Consider the following 16,869-nt stretch of genomic DNA (forward strand, 5'->3'; position numbering starts at 1 on the left):
AAACGGGTCTGACGAGCGAATTCATAAAACAAGGAGATGGCAGATTCAAAAAACTCCCTTTGACGAAAGTTAAAATTTTGGACTGCCATCAATTAGGAAAAGTGTCCCAGGAAAAGGGAAAAACAAAATCCACGCCGTCCAACTCGTTTCGAGTAACCTTTGCTGGCTCCGCCCTCCTTGAGTACGTTATGGTGGACAAATTGAGGGTACCACTGCGACTCTTCGTGCCAAAGCCCATGACTTGCAACAAATACAAGTCAGTTGGTCATACAGCAGATTATTGCGCCAACAAGGAGTGCTGTGCCACTTGCGGAGAGCAACATGAGGGGAAATCCTGCAATGCGACTGAGCAAAAGTGTCCATATTGCGGGGGATCCCCACACGTGCTCTCAGCTTGTGAAACTTATAAGAGTCGCTGGGAGAAACAGAAGCGCTCTTTGAAGGAACGCTCAAAACGCACTTTTGCGGAAATTTTAAAGGGCGCTTCTCAACTGGCTGAACAACAACAACCATTACCTACAAACAATGCCTTCGATTCGCTGCCAGTTGACGAAATGGAAGCGGATACAGGTAACGGGAGCACACCGTTTATTTTCCAAGGGAATTCCCGGCGCAAAAATGTGACCACTCCCAAAGTTCATCGTCAAATCCCAACGGTGTTACCCCATGTTAGCTTGCCTAAAAAATCGAGTGCAGCGGACAAGCAAAATCAGGTTCCTCCTGGCTTCCGTGGGAATAGTTCACCTTCGAATGACCCAGCACTCGAGGGGACATCAAAAATCCCAACTGTCCCTATTTTTCCGCCCAGCTCAACTTCCCAATCGGGATTTATAAAGTTGACTGACCTTGTGGCTCAAATATTCACATGCTTTAATGCTTCCGACTCCATCAAAACCAATGCAATGATTATCTCTCTTGATGTCTAATTTAAATAGAGAGGTCGGAGATATCACTGTTTTACAGTGGAATTGTCGTAGTCTTATGCCTAAATTGGATACATTCAAATTTTTAATTCATAAGTTCAATTGTGATGTTTTTGCTCTGTCCGAAACTTGGCTTTCTTCGCGAGATGATCTCTCTTTCCACGATTTCAATATTATACGCTTGGACCGTGATGACAGATACGGAGGGGTACTATTGGGGATCAATAACTGTCACTCATTTTTTCGAATTGACCTTCCACCTATTGGAGGGATCGAAGCTGTTGCTTGTCATGCAAACATCAGAGGCAAAGACCTCTGTATTGTCAGCTTGTATTGGCCTCCGAGAGCTGCGGTTAGCCGCAAGCAACTTGTTGACATGTGCTCACTTCTGAGCCACGATTGATCTTGGGAGACTTCAACTCTCACGGAACTGCCCGGGGGGAACAGTGCGACGACAACCGTTCATCGTTGATATATGACCTTTGTAACAGCTTCAATATGACTGTTTTGAACACTGGGGAAACAACACGTGTACCTAAACCACCTGCTAAACCAAGTGCTCTTGACCTTTCGCTTCGCTCGAATTCACTATCGTTAGATTGCAAGTGGAATGTAATAGAGGATCCCAACGGTAGTGATCACTTGCCAATCAAAATTTCCATCACCATTGGGTCGAATTCTTCTGAATCTATAAACATGGCATATGACCTCACAAGACACACTGACTGGAAAAAATATGCGGACGTGATTGCTCTAGCCATCAATTCCAGAGATGGTTCACCTCCATTGGAGGAGTATAACTTCGAAACCCATCCCAGGTTCCACTATTCGTCGTAGGCCTCCCAATCTATGGTGGGATAGCCAGTGTTCCAAGCTTTATGTAGAAAAGTCGAATGCATTTAAAGCTTTTCGGAAACGTGGAACCATTGAGAATTTTCAAACGTATTTAGCCCTTGAAAATCAATTTAAAAACATGATAAAAGGGGAAAACCGTGCTTATTGGCGAAATTTCGTGGGATGTTTGTCAGGAAAATCCCCAATTAATTTCACCAATTCTTAAATTGTTTCCAGATTGAGAGTACAGTAATTTACAATTAGTTCGAAATTTAGCTAATTGGACGGACATGTAATGCGACTTATTTAGTTGGACATTTTTGTAAACATAGAGATCCAAATTATGACCCCACATTGAAAGTCGACACTGTACCACTGTCATCGCAAATGTTCAATTACAGGTTAAAATTACCTCCAATGCGACACTGAGTGGCGCTTCGGCACGTCGCATTGAATGTAATTTACTGTACAACATGTCACAAAGCTGGATGGGAAGAAATTTTCCAACTGTGAAAGCTGTGGCGAGTGGCAACAAATCTCTAAACAGGAAGGTTTAGCCGAACAAGATGAGGATATCGAGTGATAACAAAACAATAAACTCTTTAGATTGAAGATAATTTTCGGTTTTTTTCAGCTTCGGTTCGGCGCACATCAAGGCAACAATTAGTTTCAGTGAGTGGCAAAGTGTTTCTCCGGCACGTCGCATTAAATGTAATTTACTGAACAACATGTCACAAGCTGGATGGGAAGAAATTTTCCAACTGTGAAAGCTGTGGCGAGTGGCAAACGCAATAGCTAAACAGGAAGGTTTAACCGAACAAGATGGGAATATCGAGTGATAAAAAAAACACAACACCAAAGGTTCTTTTCAGAACCATCAACATATTCATAAAGAGTAAACAGTAAACTAATCCATTTTTCAGGTAGATAGGTAGGTATTCACGTAGGAGAAGAAAATAAAACAATATATTTAAAATATATATTTAACAAAAGCTGTCCCCTGTGTATAGCCCTACGTCACTCCGGTTATGTCCCCGACATTACCCACCCGTCTTTTTTTCTTAAAAATCGACATGATTATTCCGAACAACTCAATAATACCCAATATTGAACTTAATAAATAATGAAGAAAAACCATTGGTAGATGAATCGCGGGGACTTATTATTGAAGCCCAGGCGAGGAAAGACTTTGCAATAGTAAACTGGTTTTAATGGGATGATGAATTTGCGGATAAGCTAAGTGAACGGCATCAGTTTTTAGGCACTGACTTACATCTATTAGTTTCGAACAAAAAACAAAGTGGTATCAGCAGAAAACTGGAGTGACGATTTATTTCGCCGTGTTTTGCCATTATCCCGCATTCGGACACTGTGCGACCGCCGACAGTGCGTGTGTGTGATACACAATTTCAATTGCGGCGAGCGTTGATCACGTGTTCAACCGATCGAGAAGTTTCCAGTTCATCTGCATTGGTATGTGCGTTTAGTTTGGACCGGAGCGTGATTGTTCGATTAGCTATCACAGCTGTGCCTGCGACCAATCGATTGAGGAACAGTCGCTTTCTGATTAGTTGCACTGGTGTGCTCTACCAAGTATTTTGTATAAATATCATTATTTTATTAGGTTATAGAAATTATTATAAAATATTATTATAATTATCATCCGTATAAACTATGGAAGAGTGTGAGAGATCTCCAAATATGGAGATCTCTTACGATGAAAATATTGACTCCCCTTCGGTTGCACAAAAAGGGGCCGGGAAGTCGCTCAAGCGCGTTCCCTCACCGGAAGATAATTCTTCCGGAGAAGATTCAAGCCACACTAAAAAGGCTCCCTTTAAGAAATCCGCAAACCTCTCCTCTCAAACCCTTAACCCTCCCGCTTCCACTCAGCCGACGACTTCGCGTTCCTCATCTGTTACTTCCGATCCCACTCAACCATCTACCTCGTCCCTCCCCTCTGTTTTATCCTCTACCACTCAATCCTCGTCTTCGTCTGCCCCCTCGGTGGTCTCCGCTCCCCGTGTCAAGATATACCCAGAAGATGCACCTGGAACTGGCCCGTGGGTTGTTTTCTTCCGGCCCAAACCACAAGGAAAAGCTTTGAATGTCATTCTTATCATGAAAGATCTGACAAAAAATTATTCCTCCTTGGTCGAAATTTCCAAGGTTCGACCGAACAAACTGCGTGTTGTCGTGACTGATCGGAAGCAAGCTAACGAGATTGTTGCTGACAATCGGTTCATTTAAGAATATCGCGTGTACGTACCTTCCCATAACGTAGAAATTTCGGGGGTGATTGCAGAAACGGGTCTGACGAGCGAATTCATAAAACAAGGAGATGGCAGATTCAAAAAACTCCCTTTGACGAAAGTTAAAATTTTGGACTGCCATCAATTAGGAAAAGTGTCCCAGGAAAAGGGAAAAACAAAATCCACGCCGTCCAACTCGTTTCGAGTAACCTTTGCTGGCTCCGCCCTCCTTGAGTACGTTATGGTGGACAAATTGAGGGTACCACTGCGACTCTTCGTGCCAAAGCCCATGACTTGCAACAAATACAAGTCAGTTGGTCATACAGCAGATTATTGCGCCAACAAGGAGTGCTGTGCCACTTGCGGAGAGCAACATGAGGGGAAATCCTGCAATGCGACTGAGCAAAAGTGTCCATATTGCGGGGGATCCCCACACGTGCTCTCAGCTTGTGAAACTTATAAGAGTCGCTGGGAGAAACAGAAGCGCTCTTTGAAGGAACGCTCAAAACGCACTTTTGCGGAAATTTTAAAGGGCGCTTCTCAACTGGCTGAACAACAACAACCATTACCTACAAACAATGCCTTCGATTCGCTGCCAGTTGACGAAATGGAAGCGGATACAGGTAACGGGAGCACACCGTTTATTTTCCAAGGGAATTCCCGGCGCAAAAATGTGACCACTCCCAAAGTTCATCGTCAAATCCCAACGGTGTTACCCCATGTTAGCTTGCCTAAAAAATCGAGTGCAGCGGACAAGCAAAATCAGGTTCCTCCTGGCTTCCGTGGGAATAGTTCACCTTCGAATGACCCAGCACTCGAGGGGACATCAAAAATCCCAACTGTCCCTATTTTTCCGCCCAGCTCAACTTCCCAATCGGGATTTATAAAGTTGACTGACCTTGTGGCTCAAATATTCACATGCTTTAATGCTTCCGACTCCATCAAAACCAATGCAATGATTATCTCTCTTGATGTCTAATTTAAATAGAGAGGTCGGAGATATCACTGTTTTACAGTGGAATTGTCGTAGTCTTATGCCTAAATTGGATACATTCAAATTTTTAATTCATAAGTTCAATTGTGATGTTTTTGCTCTGTCCGAAACTTGGCTTTCTTCGCGAGATGATCTCTCTTTCCACGATTTCAATATTATACGCTTGGACCGTGATGACAGATACGGAGGGGTACTATTGGGGATCAATAACTGTCACTCATTTTTTCGAATTGACCTTCCACCTATTGGAGGGATCGAAGCTGTTGCTTGTCATGCAAACATCAGAGGCAAAGACCTCTGTATTGTCAGCTTGTATTGGCCTCCGAGAGCTGCGGTTAGCCGCAAGCAACTTGTTGACATGTGCTCACTTCTGAGCCACGATTGATCTTGGGAGACTTCAACTCTCACGGAACTGCCCGGGGGGAACAGTGCGACGACAACCGTTCATCGTTGATATATGACCTTTGTAACAGCTTCAATATGACTGTTTTGAACACTGGGGAAACAACACGTGTACCTAAACCACCTGCTAAACCAAGTGCTCTTGACCTTTCGCTTCGCTCGAATTCACTATCGTTAGATTGCAAGTGGAATGTAATAGAGGATCCCAACGGTAGTGATCACTTGCCAATCAAAATTTCCATCACCATTGGGTCGAATTCTTCTGAATCTATAAACATGGCATATGACCTCACAAGACACACTGACTGGAAAAAATATGCGGACGTGATTGCTCTAGCCATCAATTCCAGAGATGGTTCACCTCCATTGGAGGAGTATAACTTCGAAACCCATCCCAGGTTCCACTATTCGTCGTAGGCCTCCCAATCTATGGTGGGATAGCCAGTGTTCCAAGCTTTATGTAGAAAAGTCGAATGCATTTAAAGCTTTTCGGAAACGTGGAACCATTGAGAATTTTCAAACGTATTTAGCCCTTGAAAATCAATTTAAAAACATGATAAAAGGGGAAAACCGTGCTTATTGGCGAAATTTCGTGGGATGTTTGTCACGAGAAACGTCAATGAAAAAGTTATGGAAAGTGGCTCGAAACATGAGAAATCACTCTTCAATGAATGAAAGCGAAGAGTATTCACATCGATGGATTTTAAATTTTGCACGGATGGTTTGTCCTGATTCCGCTCCTGTGCAAAAAAATGTTCGAGATCTACCACAAGACAGGTGCGATCTTGATTCCGAGTTTTCGATGGTAGAATTCTCTCTTGCTCTCCTTTCATGTAACAATTCTGCTCCAGGATCGCATCGAATTAAGTTCAACTTGTTGAAAAACCTCCCCGATGTGGCGAAACATCGCTTGTTGAATTTATTCAATAAGTTTCATAATATTGTTCCAGATGATTGGAGACAAGTACGAGTTATAGCTATTCAAAAACCCGGAAAGCCCGCGTCCGACTTCAATTCGTACCGCCCAATAGCAATGCTGTCTTGTATACGGAAATTGTTGGAGAAAATGATCTTGTTTCGCCTTGATCGATGGGTTGAAACGAATGGCCTACTCTCAGATACACAATATGGGTTCCGCAGGGGCAAGGGGACGAATGATTGTCTTGCGTTGCTTTCTTCAGAAATTCAAATGGCTTACGCCGGAAAAAAACAAATGGCTTCAGTATTCTTGGACATAAAGGGGGCCTTTGATTCAGTTTCAATAGAGGTCCTGTCAGACAAATTACACTATCGGGGTCTGCCGCCTCTATTGAATAATTTTTTTTTTATAACTTGCTTTGTGAGAAACATTTGAATTTTTCTCACGGGGATTCGGCAGTAAGTCGGACTTCCTACATGGGCCTCCTCAGGGCTCATGTTTAAGCCCTCTTTTGTACAACTTCTACGTAAGCGACATTGACAATTGCCTTATACAAAATTGCAACCTAAGACAACTTGCAGATGATGGAGTGGTGTCTGTCGTAGGATCAAACGAATCCGACCTGCAAGGACCCTTACAAGATACTTTGAACAATTTTTCAACCTGGGCCATTGGGCTAGGGATCGAATTCTCCACGGAGAAAACAGAGATGGTCGTCTTTTCTAGGAAGCATAGACCAGCAAAACCAAAGCTTCAACTTTTGGGTAAACCGATCACTCATGCTATGTCATTCAAGTATCTTGGGGTCTGGTTCGACTCCAAATGTACTTGGGGGGCTCATATTAGGAATCTGAGTAAAAAATGTCAACAAAGAATAAACTTTCTCCGTACAATTACCGGCACCTGGTGGGGAGCCCATCCCGAAGATCTTATAATGTTGTATCGAACAACTATTCTCTCAGTGATGGAGTATGGCAGTTTCTGTTTTCAATCAGCTGCCAAAACACACCTCATTAAACTCGAGCGAATTCAGTATCTTTGTCTCCGTATCGCGTTGGGATGTATGCCCTCAACGCATACCATGAGTCTCGAGGTTTTGGCAGGCGTACTCCCACTAAAAGATCGCTTCAATTTACTATCTCCTCGGTTCCTCATCCGGTGTAAGGTTATGAATCCAGTGGTGATCGGAAATTTTGAGCAGTTGATCGAGCTAAATTTTCATTCTGGCTTCATGAGTTCATATCATGAATTCATCTCCATGCAGGTTGATCCTTCTTCGTATATTCCCAACCGTGTTTGTTTTCCTGACTACATCAATTCCTCTGTGCATTTTGATCTGTCCATGAAGCAAGATATCCATGGAATATCAGATTATCTTCGATCGAGGATCGTTCCAACGATCTTTGATGCAAAGTATGGGGATATCAATTGTGACAATATGTATTTTACTGATGGGTCCTCTAAGAATGAGTCAACAGGATTTGGAGTGTTCAACTAATTTTTTAGCACCTCCCACAGTCTTCAATATCCTTGCTCAGTGTATATTGCTGAATTGGCAGCGATACACTGGGCGCAGGACAGCGTTGCCTCACGACCTGTTGAACACTATTACATTGTAACGGATAGGCTTAGCTCTGTCGAAGCTATCCGTTCAGTGAGGCCGGAAAAGCACTCGCCGTACTTCCTTGAGAGAATACGAGAAATTTTGAGTGCTTTATCCAGACGCTGTTATGTCATTACCTTTGTCTGGGTCCCTTCTCATTGCTCAATTCCGGGTAATGAGAGGGCTGACTCATTAGCAAAGGTAGGTGCAATTGAAGGCGATATTTATCAGCGTCAAATCGCCTTCAATGAATTTTATTCTTTAGTCCGCAAAAATACCATTGCTAACTGGCAACGCAAGTAGAATGAAGATGAATTGGGCCGGTGGTTTCACTCGATTATCCCTAAGGTTAGCCTCAAACCGTGGTTCAAAAGTTTGGACTTGAGTCGGAACTTTATTCGTACCTTCTCCCGACTCATGTCCAATCACTGTTCGTTAGATGCACTACTCTTCCGCTTTAATCTTGCCAGCAGCAATCTCTGCGTTTGTGGCAAAGGTTATCACGACATTGAACACGTTTTTTGGTCGTGCGAGTTGTATCTTGTCGCCAGATCGAATTTAGAAAACTCCCTTCGGGCCCGAGGAAGACAGCCCAATGTGCCGGTGAGAGATGTGTTGGCTCGGTTAGATCTTGATTACATGTCCCAAATATATGTTTTCCTTAAAGCTATCGATCATCGTGTGTGATTGTCCTTATACCCTTATCCTCTCCTTTTCTTCCTTCGCGAGCAATCGGTTCTCTTCTTACTAACAATAGAATAAGTTGAAATGTAAATACATAGTAGTTATTAGATAGGTTTAAGAGTTGAGTGTGATGAGTGTGAGTGTGAACATTGTCAACATATCCTTATATCCCATCCTATTCCTGATAAAAATATGTCACCCTTCTAAACTCGAGTCTACCGCGAGTAATCGGTTTCTACCTTATTAACAATAGAATTAAGGATAATTGTTCATAGATATATAGATATAATTAATATATTTAGTTAAGAATTCGGCTCCTTTAAACTTATGTAATTGAGCCTGTAAAAATAAACGATTTAATAAAACTCGCCAAAACTACATAGCACAACAGAACATGTTTATATCCTTATACAGCTATTCCATGCCAAACCGATATTGTGGTTTTCAGATTTTCGTGAAAAGTGGTAGTTTTGTTCTTTATCGCAAAACAATAGACCCGTATTTTTTTATTTTTTCAGTAGGGTGACCATTTACATTTTAGGGTTGTCCAAAAAATCAACTTTTTCCTCTTTTTCCCAAAAATGACTTTTTTTTAAAAATCATAACTTTTGAGCCACTAGGCCGATTCAGATAATCGACATATCAAATTAAAGCCAAGCACCTCGTCGAATCCTGCCCTCGTTATTATTGATTGTATTCGTTTTTTATAGTTTTCATGGTCTCGGGACCAAAGGCGCTTTTTTATATTTTTTCTGGAAAGCTGAGGATTTTTCACATAACATATCTCGAAACGAGGGAGGCGTTTTTTTCGTTTTTGAGTTAGATTTTTCAAAGTTAACCGATGGTCCAAAAAATAATTTTTTTCCATGGTTTCCGATGGTCCAAAAAATCATTTTTTTTCCATTTTTTCCACTACAAAAAATCATAACTTTTGATCTACTGAACCGAATCAGATGATCGTCATATCAAATTGAAGCTAATGAGCTAGTCTTGTTTTAAAAAATATTACACTCTGAACAAAAATAGATTTTGTTTTCGTAATTATTGATTATATATTTTTTTTATAGCTTACATCGTTTCGGGACCAAGGGCGCCATATTTGTTTATATTTTTTATGGAAAGCTGAGCATTTTTCACATAACGTATCTCGAAACCAGGGAGGCGTTGTTTAATTTTTAAGTTATGATTTTTCAAAGTTAACATGTTTTCAGTTTTCGTTCAATATTCGTATGCGAGTAGACTGGATGTAAGTGACTATAATACAATTACAGGTCGGACTTGATTATCGGGAGTATCGATTTTTTTTTCACTCCAGATAATCGAATCCTTCGGATAATCGAGTCAAAACAATTTTTTTTCTTTATTTGTTTTTTTTAAATGTATTTTTCCTTTTTTGAAAATAAAAGAGGAATTTGATTTTTGATTCATCCCCTTAAAGTCAGAAACACCTTTCTCATACGAAAAAAATAAATTTATCCAGATTCTCTCAGGAGGTGATAGACGATCATATTTGATGAAAAAAATCCTCCTACGCATATGTTCGAATTTCAACAATCACAGAGTTGTAGAACTTTTTTTTTTGTTTCGGACTCTGTTGCTTCAAACTGGCTCCACATTAAAAAGTACGCTACGGAAGACTATTCTGATGCTTTCATTTGAAAGATGAGAAAATTTAGTACAGGATATAATAGTGGAACAACTCTAAATTAGTGAATTTTAATAACATTTTGGAAGCGAAACACTTAAAAATTAATAATTTTTAATGTGTTAATATCAATTTTATCCTAAAAATTTAAATTAAACTATATTGTTTCTATCAATTAAAATGAAGTTCTTTAGCCGCTCCACAATTTGTTCTTCGAAGCACAACTTCTATCTTTCTTAATTTGGCTGCAATATCGATGTAAACAATTCCTGGTGAAAATTCAAGCAAAATCTTCAAAAATCACGATTTTTACCCCATCGAGTCCAAAATTGTATGTAATCGAATCACATATAATCGAGTCCGACCTTTACTGCATTCTATTAGTCAAATCATTTCATTTTATACCAATATTGAGGGGATTGCAAAAAATGCCTAGTCGACCATTTTGTGGCGGCGACCTTTGCGAATTTATGTTATTCATAGTGTAGTGTACGAGGGTCACTATTTATATTTCGGGAATTGGCAACACTGATGTCATGTGAGTCCATCTGACGGTTCCATCGTAAAGTTTGACATTTTTGACGATATACGTACTCAGAACATTTTGTCATACGGACGCTATTTGTTTGTTTTATATTTAGTTGAAAGTTTGGTCTCGGCAAAAAAATGGAACTGAATCATGAACATTTTCGTGCGATGATTTTTTACGACTTTCGACGTGGATTATCACAACAAGAGTGCGTCAATCCACTTAATTTGACTTTTGGCGATGAAGCTCCATCAAAAACCACTGTGTATCGCTGGTATAGTGAATTCAATCGTGGTCGTAGTTCGCTGTCCGACGAGTTTCGTGAATGTCGTCCAAAATCGACTGTAGTGCCAGAAAACATCGATGCTGTGCACGAAATGATTAAGCAAGATCGTCATGTAACCTATTGTGAGATTGAGGCATCCCTAAGCATTAGTTCCACCAGCATATATGCGATTTTACATGAACACTTAGTTGTGCGAAAATTATGTTCACGTTGGATCCCACATAATTTGACAATCGCTCGAAAAAAAGGCTCGTGTCGATTGGAATAAATGCTTTGAAAATTGGTTTAAGCGCATGCAAAAGTGTATCGATCATCGTGGCGAGTACTTTGAAAAACAATAAAAATATATTCGCAGCTTAACTATTTGTTTTTGTTCCTATTCCCGAAATATAAATAGTGACCCTCGTATTCTCCAAATCAAGCCATTCAGCCTTTTTTTGCAGTGGCCAAATTGAATTTTTCAAGATCATGGAATAAGCAGTTTTATAATGACAGTAGAATTAAATATATGTTCCAAATTTCAGATTAATCATTCAACAGGAACGGGGTCAATTTTCCATTAATGTGGGACAATCCTACAAAACACTCAAACATAATACAAACAGGGCGAGCTGAATGGAACCATTAAAAAGTAATTGTTTATTTGGGAACTGCGGCTATCTTGGACTTGGATTTTCCATGATCTACTGTGTTCTACCTGTCAAGACCATTCATTTAATACCCATATTGATGAGGTTGTGAAAAAATATATGGCGCCATCTTGTGGTGGCGGCCATTTTGAATTTGCATTTTTGATAAATAACTGTATTCTACTAGTCAAGCTCTTTCATTTGATACCTATATTAGCTATTAAATATGGAATAATTTTACAAATTATTCAAAATTTCTGAAAATCTATATATATATATATATATATATATATATATATATATATATATATATATATATATATATATATATATATATATATATATATATATATATATATATATATATATATATATATATATATATATATATATAAATGGATTTCTGTCTGTCTGTCTGTCTTATTCTTATGGACTCGGAAACTACTGAACCGATCAACATGAAAATTTATTTTTGGGGCCGGGGAAGGTTTTCGCGATAGTTTTAGACCCCTCCTCCCTCTCTAAGGGGGGGGGGGCTGCCATACAAACTAAACACAAATATCTACATTGCTCAGGAATTAATCAAGCGAATGAAACCAAATCAAGCATATTGAGGTTTTAGGGTACAATAAATGTTTCTATGGTGGTTAGACACTCCACTTCCCTCTTTAAGGGCGGGCGGCCATGCAAATGAAACACAAATTGCTGCATTACTTCAGAATTAATCAAGCAAATGAAACCAAATTAGGCATATTGAGGTTTTAGGGTGCAATAAATGTTTCTATGCTGGTTAGACTCTCCATTTTCCTCTCTAAGGGCGGGCTGCCATGCAAATGAAACACAAATTGCTGCATTACTCGAGAATTAATCAAGCAATCGAAACCAAATTTGGCATGTGGAGGTTTTAGGATGCAATAAATATTTCTATGGTGGTTAGACACTCCTCCCGCTCTCTAAGGGTGGGCTGTCATACAAATGAAACACAAATTTCTGCATAACTCGAAAACTAATCAAGCACAATTCGGGATGTGAGGGTTTTTGGCTATGAGAAATGTTTCTATAATGGTATGACACCCCTCCCTCCTCTGGAATGGAGAGGGGGTCCCATAAAAATATTACACATATTTCAACCATAAATTTTCCAACAAACCATGGCAATTGAAAATTTTCGGAAAACTCTGAAGGAAAAAGGGAAAATTCGGAAAATTTAATTCCTATATTCCTCTACAATTACATAGTGACAAGTGCTGTTAGTCCATTTGATGTTTGCGCTAGCGAAATTGATCTTTGTTCGAAACTGGAAATGAATGTTGATGTGATGAAACGCACTCCTATATCTTCTTCAATCTATACCAAAAAAAGGATTGCCGGATGTGTTGATAAGAGTAGAATTCGAGGAAGGAATTGGCCGATTTATGGCTGTGTTTATTGTATCATTGAAGCACTGGTTCTTTCTTTCTTTTCCTTTCCAGTCAGAAACGACGGAACGCGAACTACCATCCGCGCGGCAAACGTTTCGGGGGAAAAACTCTTCGAACCTCACCGACTCGAATACTTTTATTCAACCTTCTATTTTTACAATATCTACCTTATTTACTAACTTAAAACCTAGGGCGCGCGGTCAAAAACTAACTGTAGCGCGACAAATTACTTCACAACCCCCAAAAGTGTGCCAAGTTCACAACGGGGTTTTCAAATTAACTAAATACATCCGCTCCGAACACATCCGGGTCGCTACAGTCATATTTTCTGTAGAAAACATTTATTCCATGTAACGGAGAAACATGTTATTTGCAAGTGGTTGAAAAATCTTGAACGAGAATTGTGTCTTAAAATAATCTGATATTATAATACTTTGATGAGTTTTGTTAGAAATACTAGAGAGAAATACTTTAGAGTAAAAGGTAAATTCAACGGGGTCGAATAGAAGATCAATCAATGAACAGTTCTGCGATTGGACCCATGAACTTGCTCATAGTAAGAAAACGTGAATGTTTGAAGGTATTGATAACAAAAAACAAATTTTGGGCGGGACGAAGTTTGCGGGTCAGCTAGTAAAAACACTCCGGATAATCGAGTCTGAAATTCCGGATAATCGAATCCCGGATAACCGAGTCCGACCTGTATTGTTATGAGTGAAGAATAGGAACACTAAACAAAGGAAAAATCCTTTTTTATAATTTATTCCGTGTAACTAGATATGTTTTATTTTCTAGGGATTTTTTAATCTGCCCACTATTAAAGAATAAAGATTCATAAAAAATTAGGTAACTTCACTAATCTTGGATGTAATTTGTGTCATTCCGACAACAATGAGGAATTAACTGACGAGAAATTTGTTAGTTCTTGCAGCTGGTCTGATATACTGAAATATTTTATGAAAACTTACCTCTGTATTCAACGCCTGAGACGATCCCATTAGTCGCATCAAACACATCGTGCACGATATCTACCTGAAGTCTATCGACGTCATTCTTTCGCACCGCTTCACTGATGTCAACCCGTACTATCTTATCATTGGGCTTCAAATAATCATCAACACTGCGAGAACACGGTTCTGGCAACGAGTTTTCACCCGGTTCACGGAGCTGATTGTCGGCCGCGATTTCTCTCGCGGCAGCAGAACTTGATCGTTCCCCACCATTAACGTTTACCGGTGCGTCGCTCACACCAGAGGATTCACTGCTGACATCACTTACGATCCGTTCTGGATCGGCCACTTTACCCACCTCCCCGTGCTCTTCCCCCTCATCCAGCGGATCCAGAACGTCGTTCGACATCAACGGTGGCGCCCGGTTGTTGTCAATGTCATCATCATCATCCTTGGTAAAGATGTACGTCGGAACATCGACCGCTTCACCGTGCTCAGATTCAGTAAGCTCCAGCACTCCGGGCGGACCGGGCGACCGACCCGGAGCTGGATCACTGCTGGCGGAATTCTGAGCACTCACGAAGGCCGTCCCCAGCACAACGCAACCGATCGTGAATAGGATAACTGTTGGCTTCATATTGACTTAGCCGGAACTTCCCCGGAATGGGATTATATTTTCACCGCTACACAGAACCACACAACGGGGCACCTTAGCCGCCTGCTCTTCCTCCGGACGACGGGCGATAGCTTGTCCAAATTGGATTACGGTGCGATACCTATCGCCATCACATTGCTTGCTTTGAGTTGCACGTTTGGTTCGGTGACAATCCTGTCGATGAGAGAAGGGAAGAAATAAAGTAAATACGTTAAGCTCGTCGTAGTTTAAAGCGGCTTCGTCATGGCATCGCAAGCAAAAACCTAACAAAGTTGTTCTTTAAATGGTTATGGTCGATAGAGTTGAATTTTGTGCATGCTTTCAACCGCCCTCGATTACGGGGAATTATAACTGTTTCATTTGCACATGCATCAAGCATATATGTAGTGTCCCAAAGGTCATGCGTATCATTTGTAAAAATCAACTCCGAACTTTCGTTCACCGCTGGTTCTACTGGCGCCACCACAAATGGCCATGTTTACTTTTCGCTCCATGGAATATAAATCGTTTTATTAGCACACTTATTAGCCCGCCAATTATCCGTATTATCCAGTGTTACATTTCCACCAGCCCACGTCCATCGGGCGTCGAGCTAACACAAAGTTTCTTCCCTGCAGCGAAAAACAGCATCAAGGGCCCCAGCATCGCATCTTTATCGACGAGAGGTCTCGGAACACATGGAAACATACACTAATTGGGCGGCGAACGGTACGAATACAACCGATCACATCTGGCTCAAACATTTTTCCAACCGACAAAGCCAGGAGAGCTTATCGACGAGACGAAGGCCTCATTATCCTCACCGATTCAGTGTATTTCGTGTAAGTGGGATAATAGTTATTTGTGGCATTTGTGGATCCACAGCTTCCATCGAAAAGCTTCGTCATCAGGGTCTGATCCGAAGGATATGGCTCTAACAAATGGTGTCTTGGAATATAATTGATCGGAATCAGCCGAGGCAACAGCCTCGGCGACAAATTTTCGATTGATAGTTTAAACTAATTTGTAATTGATGCAAATATTCTAATATCCTTCGGTGATTAATTGTCATATCCCAACACGACGCCCACACACCGGAAACACATACCCCGATTCCCAGCATAAGGTTAATCGTTACGATAATTATTTCGAAGCGCCATCCAGCGCTTTCCACCTACGAGCTAAACTATGACATAACCTCGCACACTGCGCAACATAGTCATACATTTGATCACTCGTACACACACACACACACCTGGCATTTGTCCCACCGGGGGAACAGGTGCACGTGTTGTTGTTGTTGCTGATGTTGATGATGATGATAATGAGGGGGGAGTTGTCTTAGTTATTGCCGGATGTTGAAACCCATATACAACGCCGCGGATGGGTTGTGCTAATTAGTTCCTCGTAATCCACTGGGAGGGGGGATGGTTTGGATTTGGTTCACATCGATAATTCGAAGGGAACGTTTCAACAGTTTTCGGTGAGTAAATAGTGCCACCTGTGCGGATGAGACCAGATGACAGACAACATTACGTATTTATGCATCCGAGCGAGGTTGAGCAGAAAGTGGCAGTTGCGTTGAACAGAAAATTATTTAAGGGAAGTTGGGGCACAGTGATCACCCTCAGGAATAATCACATTTCCGTCGTCCACATACCGCTTCGATTCGCGTTTTTCGAGGAATATTATAGTTCAAATCATTGTTGTTCAAGATAGCAAAAGCCTTTTACTATAAAATTTCAAAATAGTACATTTTTCACCATTAGAAAAAAAGTCACGGGAGGGTTGTGTCCGAGACACGACCGCATAGTTGTCGTAGGATTCCGTCAGGCTATCTGTTGATTTTGGACATGTTTGAAGAATTACATCGTTTAATAATGATTTGGTGGTCGTTTTGTTTGGTTGTTGGGTATTGTTTGTTCACTTCACCAGTGTTTACCGAGTGATGATGATAGAAGGATGGTAAACAGTCGTTGGATGGTGCGTATCAGATAAAAGATGCCGAAGTGGAACGAGATATGATGAAAATCACCCTCTGTAATCCTAGACGGGATGCCTCCTGTGTTATAGAGGTGGGCAAAGCGGTTCACTTTAATGAACCGTTCAGTGATCAACCGTTCACTTAAGTGAACTAGTTCTTTTGAGCAGTTCTCTCACTCTT

The 16,869-nt window shown here is 40.8% G+C and overlaps 1 protein-coding gene across 9 annotated transcripts in view; it reads right to left on the reverse strand.

Moving 5' to 3' along the window:
• Positions 1-16,869, reverse strand: part of LOC129762992 (uncharacterized) — a 464,623-nt gene that overhangs the window by 373,141 nt on the left and 74,613 nt on the right. For all 9 annotated transcript variants that reach the window (XR_008740772.1, XM_055761656.1, XM_055761661.1 and 6 more), the window contains one exon: positions 14,090-14,900. Coding sequence is in view for 8 of the 9 variants with exons in the window: in XM_055761656.1 (XP_055617631.1) it covers positions 14,090-14,708 (619 nt within the window). In the remaining variant the exon portion in view is untranslated. The remainder of the gene's footprint in view (positions 1-14,089; positions 14,901-16,869) is intronic.

Source organism: Toxorhynchites rutilus, chromosome 1 (assembly GCF_029784135.1).
Source record: "Toxorhynchites rutilus septentrionalis strain SRP chromosome 1, ASM2978413v1, whole genome shotgun sequence".
Taxonomy (NCBI): Eukaryota; Metazoa; Arthropoda; class Insecta; order Diptera; family Culicidae; genus Toxorhynchites; species Toxorhynchites rutilus.